The sequence below is a fragment of the Danio rerio genome, chromosome 4 (genome assembly GCF_052040795.2).
Source record: "Danio rerio strain M-AB ecotype USA chromosome 4, GRCz13ab, whole genome shotgun sequence".
In the NCBI taxonomy this organism is placed as follows: Eukaryota; Metazoa; Chordata; class Actinopteri; order Cypriniformes; family Danionidae; genus Danio; species Danio rerio.
In genome coordinates, this window is record NC_141024.2 from 17,255,004 (window position 1) to 17,261,115 (window position 6,112).

The 6,112-nt window shown below is 33.6% G+C and overlaps 2 protein-coding genes across 11 annotated transcripts in view; one reads left to right on the forward strand and one right to left on the reverse strand.

Moving 5' to 3' along the window:
• dennd5b (DENN/MADD domain containing 5B) overlaps positions 1 to 4,832 on the reverse strand; it is a 57,440-nt gene extending 52,608 nt beyond the window's left edge. For all 8 annotated transcript variants that reach the window (XM_087246089.2, XM_087246088.2, XM_087246086.2 and 5 more), the window contains exon 1: positions 4,509 to 4,832. In XM_087246089.2, coding sequence (XP_087102215.1) covers positions 4,509 to 4,617 — 109 coding nt within the window. In that variant the 5' untranslated portion in view covers positions 4,618 to 4,832. The remainder of the gene's footprint in view (positions 1 to 4,508) is intronic.
• An 84-nt stretch (positions 4,833 to 4,916) lies between these two features.
• Positions 4,917 to 6,112, forward strand: part of tcp11l2 (t-complex 11, testis-specific-like 2) — a 35,797-nt gene continuing 34,601 nt past the window's right edge. The window contains exon 1 of one of the 3 annotated variants that reach the window (XM_087246386.1): positions 4,917 to 5,020. The gene's annotated coding sequence lies outside the window, so the exon portion shown is untranslated. The remainder of the gene's footprint in view (positions 5,021 to 6,112) is intronic. The other 2 variants (XM_087246387.1, XM_087246392.1) reach the window with 2 other exon arrangements.

The following is a 6,112-nucleotide window of genomic DNA, read 5'->3' on the forward strand; positions in this document are numbered from 1 at the left end:
CATCAACGCAAAGATATAATAAATCAGTTTTTAGAAATGAGTTATTCAAACTAATATGTTTAGAAATGTGTTGAAAAAAAATCTCTCCATCAAACAGAAACTGTAAGAAAAAAATAAACGGGGCTAGTAACTTAGGGAGGCTAATAATTCTGACTTCAACTGTGTATATTTTTTTTTAAATAGACCAAACATTTGGGTTTGTCCATCCTTGACCTAAATAAGGGCTGAAACACTTTATATACACACACATGCACTCCATCTTAATGGCTATACAGATGTAATACAGTGAAATATAAATGTATAATTGCCTTCTTGTTTTTAATCAAGTCTGAGATCGAAAATATACTCAACCTTACAACAACAGTAATCCCAGCCGAGGCCGAACACCTCATTTACAAGCCTCTGCCATCAAGGAAAGAGGCACAACAACTCAAAATGACACCCATCGATGTGCTTGCATAATGAATGATCACTACAATTAACCTCGACACAGTCCAAACATTGAAATACTCAGACAGAACAGTGAAAAGGCGACCAGCGGTGATGATTATGCTGAAAAGCGAGCGGTCGTATGAGAGCAGGGCCCTCTGGGATTGGACAACTGCGCACTCAGTCATGCAGAAACACGCTGAAGTATCCAGCAGGAAAAAAAACGTGCACTCTGAACAATGGAGCGGAGGAAACAGGGCCAAAAATATATCAGGAAAAGCATCTCTTGCTCTTTCCATCTTCAAGCGGTTTGAATTACAAACCAATGTTAGAAAGTAGGCCATCAGAGAATACAGGTGTATCAGGGTGGAGTGAGGGGGGGCTTTCAAAAACACTTCGTATTGATCAGACAAGAGAGTGGGACAATCTGTGACAAAGGTCAGGGATATCTTGGATAAAGCATCTCTGTGCCAGTTCACGTGGCTTATCTGAGTGATCTGGGAAGCTGATAAAACCCCAGGCCCCACGACACTGGACACACACAGAGGTGAATTAATCAAGCTCAAACTGTTTAATCAAGATCTGTTCTATCAGGTCGAGGGAAGCAGACCAGTCTCCCAGTGGATCCGCTAAAGGGGAAATGGGCGTTCTGTCTGTGGAAACACTGATTTCAGGGTTGTTAGTTTTAAATTAAAACTAGATTATTACTATTTAATTGTGTTCATTAAAAGGATAGTTTGACCAAAACTAAAAATCTGTCTTCATTTACTAACCCTTCACAGATTTTTTTTCTGTTGAATATAAATTATACTTTGAAGAATGCTAAAAACCAGTAACTTCTGTAGTATTTGTTTTTATTCCTATAGAAATCAATGCTTATCAGTTTTCCTCAAAATATTATTTTATGTTATATTTATATATACAGAACCCTCAGAAAGGTTTGGAACCAATTGAGAGTGAGTCAATAGTAAGTACATTTTTAATTTTTGGGTGAAAAAACATGAACCGAACTGTCCCTTTAACTGAAGTAAAACTAATTGTCAATCAAATTAAGAAATTGCAAAAATTTATTTAAAACTTATGAAACTAAAGCAAACGTATATAAAGAAAAAGCAGAAAAAAGCCAAAGGCCTAAATAAAAATGTAAAAATATAACAATTCATTATTAATTAATAATAAGGGAATAAAAAAAATATATCAAGTTCCTCGTTCAATGTTTTTATTTATTGGTATAGTGGTTGCTATTGATTTTTTGATTGTCCTCTTTTTATATTCATAGGATATGCTATAATCACGTGATTATGTAAAAAAAAAATAAACAACAATAAAAAAATCATATTAATTTTGAATTGAATTTAAGTTATTGCAAATTTCTTACTGATAAGTGCGATAAACCTAATGGATGGTTGCATCAAATAGGCCTGTCACAACAATCAATAACACATAGACAAGAGCTTAATCATTTTTAGTGATGCAATATACATTGCCCATACATAAAAAAAAAAACAGTTCTAGCAACATTTTAGCTGATTGCACAACATTTCTTTCTCTATTGGTGGTGTCAGTATGGCAAAAAAAACACTATAGGATTAACTATAAATTACTTTTAAAATGGACTTGTATTGTTAACATTTATTATTATTTATTTAGCATATACATTTTCACATTCTGATTCCTATGCCTATTATTAAACTGTTATAATTACTATAATTAAATGAAATATCCTTAAGAATAAAATATGATGTGTTCTGTGGAAGAGTGCTTGCATTATGATTATATTGTCATTCTGCCATTATAGAATGAGTGGCATAAAATGACAATATTGTTTATCGTAATATATTTTGGTGCAATATATCATACAACAAGAAAATAGATATTGTGACAAGCCTTGTGTCAAAGGGTAAAAATAACAAATAATACATATTTTGGAGCTGCATTGTGATCCATTAATGGAGTCTCAATCTGACATACTTTATCATCAAAAACAATCATTTCATAAATCATGGTAAAAATGGACAACAGTCATTATTTCTAACACAGTCACATTTACCACCGAGGGAAAAATACTGCTGTACACTTTTGTGCATTTACTTTATTTTGCATCTGCTGGAGGATAAACTTTAACTAATATTTCCCAGGACAACTGCACAGGCTTATTGACCTTTAAAACCCAAACTTCTAAAAACCTCTGTTGAAAGCAAAAATAGAAGCTCTAAGCAGGTTCATCAGTCTGTAATGATCCCGCATGACCTGCTCTCTCTCTCTCTCTCTCTCTCTCTCTCTCTCTCTCTCTCTCTCTCTCTCTCTCTCTCTCTCTCTCTCTCGGTTAAAAGCAACACATCTAATCCACGAGAGCATCAGGCACATGCAGCTTAGCTCTTCACACAGTTCACCAGCCTGTTAAACTGTGCCAGGCCTTAAACATGTACAGCGATCACCCCCACATCTGTTAAAACAAGGCCAAAGACTGGAGAAAAACAAGGTTAGAGAGTAGACAGGCCGGCTACTGGGATTACAAGTAGTAGTTGCTTTTAGAAGCAGTGTTTGTTTTGACAATTCCACTTATGCTCTTGGCAATGCTTTCAAATCAAGTTACAAGAAATGTGCATAATGCATGCGGTGCCAAAAACACCACAGCTACATAATATTAGACACATGCCGCTCAAAAACAAGCCACCCAAGACTAGTCTTTTGATTGCAATCACAGCATGAGTGACTCAAATCAAAAGCAGTGAGCTGGCTCAATGGAAAGCACTTTGAACTGCTATGCTGTGTGATATCTTTAAAAACCTGCACGTTTAGTATCATTTCAGATGCATATGTGCGATAAAGACAATACGATTATGTCATAAGCTATATAAAGTTGTGAAATTATTCAAGCAGGTGTTGCATAAATAATTTGAAATAAATAATAATAACAAATCAGATTTTATTTATCTAAATCTATTATCTATTATCTATATCTATTAAAATCAATATTTTGTGTCTCTTACAAACTATTTGTTGTAACACAAAGCACACAGATGATGATCATAACAAACACTGTGTTCAGAGTAGGATCATTTTTTCTTTCTTTTGCATATTTTTGTACAAATGAAATCATATTAATTAACAGAATGTCAGATCTCATCAGATTTAAAGTGACACCAATATGATTCATCTAAAAGCATTCAGACAATCAATCTGTGAGGATGAGGATGATTGTTTTTATTGACGACTTGAGGCTCAATGTTGACACCAGTCAGTCCTCGCTTAAATATTGAACCGATCTGATCCCTCCTACAACAGATACACTGAACGCTATTGATTTCAGTTTCTTTTTACATTTAGGTAATTAGTTATTACATTGATTCTTCTAAGACCATTCTACAATATCTCTATCTCTATTTTTTTAGTACGAGAATACATTGTGTTACAGATTATTTGCAGAATTTTAAGCAATTGTGCAGTCACTCCATGAAAATAACTATACAGTAGTCAGAGATTTTTAGATCATATCGTCTAAAGATATAAAAACAAATTTACTAATGTATGTTGTAGACGTTAGTATTGCATAAAAAACAAACATGTGGTCATTCATGTGGTCATTCTTTTAACATTTTAAGATCCCAGTGATTTCTCAATTCACAGAAAAGAATGCTATACTGGTCAGTATATAAGATAAATTTGTGCCATGTTAATTTTTCTATTATTATTATTATTATTATTATATGAATATTTTTTTCCAGACGAATAGAATGAAAAACATATCTTGAAGATTGAACCAATCTCATCATGTTGACCAGATTAACCCAAAACAATTTGCTAATACCTGTATACATTTTTACATCATGTTCTCGTCCCTGTCTCTGTGCAAAAATCAGTGCACTTTCTTAAATAGTGTGATGTCATGTCACCTACGAAGTCTACTACACCCAAGCAAGCATATTAACACACATTTCAACATGACATCAGGAGTACATAATGTAATCAAGGCTCATAAAAAATCAGTGCACGTCAGCTCGCGTTTGTCAAACCTGCTATCCTGTGTTTACCATCACGCAACTATGTGTTATCAAAAACACAAAAGCCAGTCTTACCTGCCAAAGCATCGGGTTCAAGTCCCGTTTCGTCGTCTAATCCGCATACTATGAAGTAATGTGCAAAGCGGCAGGGCGCAGATCCAGAGCCGCTCATAGTCGCGCTCATCACGGCTACAGATGATCCGCTTTGTCCGCGTCCGTTATTCAGAACCAACCTGCTCCATATCCAGCGTTTCCAGGCGAACGAAATCAACTAAAACGCGGTTTCAGGGAAAGGTAATCGTCAATATTTTGTGCAGAGACTTTCGGAAAACTGAGTATGTTGGTGTTTTTTTTGGTTTGAGGAGCGTTTGCTGCTGCGCTCAGAGTTGTAGGCGCTTTGACGAGCGAGCGAACTGACGCACCGCTTCAGCTGATCACGGTCAGCCAATAAGGAGCTTTCTCCGCCAGCACGAGCGTTTCTCCGAGAACGCGCACCGATAAAGGCTGTGCGTTTCAAATATTATGATTCATCTGTAAAAACAAATGAATAAACAAGCAGGTCAATATTTTTCACTCTTCAAGGCAAGGTAGGGCAAGTTTATTTATATAGCACATTTCATACGCAATAGTAATTTAAAGTGCTTTACATAAACAAGAGTAAAGAACAAGTATTTAAAAATAAAAAAACAAGAATAACAATTATTGAAAACAAATAGTTGAACTGTATTGAAACAGGTTTTAAAGGAATAAAAAGAAAAAAGCATGCTTACAAATTAATAAAATAATAAGCATAAACATCATCAAAATAATTGTATTTGTTCATGTGGTGTTTTCAATACATTTCTACTCCTTCAAATATTTATTTTTTTTTATTTTGTTTATTATCCGTAAATTACAACGGGCAATTTTTTTTTTTTTTTTTTTGGAAAAAAACAACTAAATTATGATTGTTATATATTTTAGGATTTATAGTATGTCGAAAATATTTACTAAATTGCTAATCATTTACATTTTGACGTTTAAAAACTATTTAAGGACCACAGTACTGCTCCAAAACAAATTTTTATACTGTATTTTATGCCATTATGACAATATGTTACACATTTATTGTCTGATCATATATTTACACACACACACGTTTATTAAATATGGACAGCAGGTAAAAATAAGCATATTGTTTCATTTTACATGAATTGCCTTTATTTGTTTAAATCCATGACAAAACATTAGTTTAACAGTATTGATATATGAAACATATGCACACACAGCAAAATCTCTGATGCAGTGTTAAATACAGTGTTTATACAATACTCCCTCAGAATGTGAAATTGTATCAATTATATAAACTGAGGCACTGAGATAATTAATAGTTGATTGAACATTTATAAACACCTGTTGTTAACAAGCAGAGTCACTGAGGAGAACCAAAACAGCAACTGACATTAATGCTCAATCAACACTTAACACTGTCTCTCAGTGTTATAATTTAACACTCTGAGTAAACATTATATTATACTTACAGTGTTATTTTAACTCTGAAGGATTTGCTGTGTAGACACTGTCTTATATTTAATAAGCCTGCCATTTATTTAAAATAATTTTTTTAATTTAATTTTGTGAAGAAACCAAAATAAAGCATCACGTTTTTGACCCATGCAAATATACATATAAATATACAA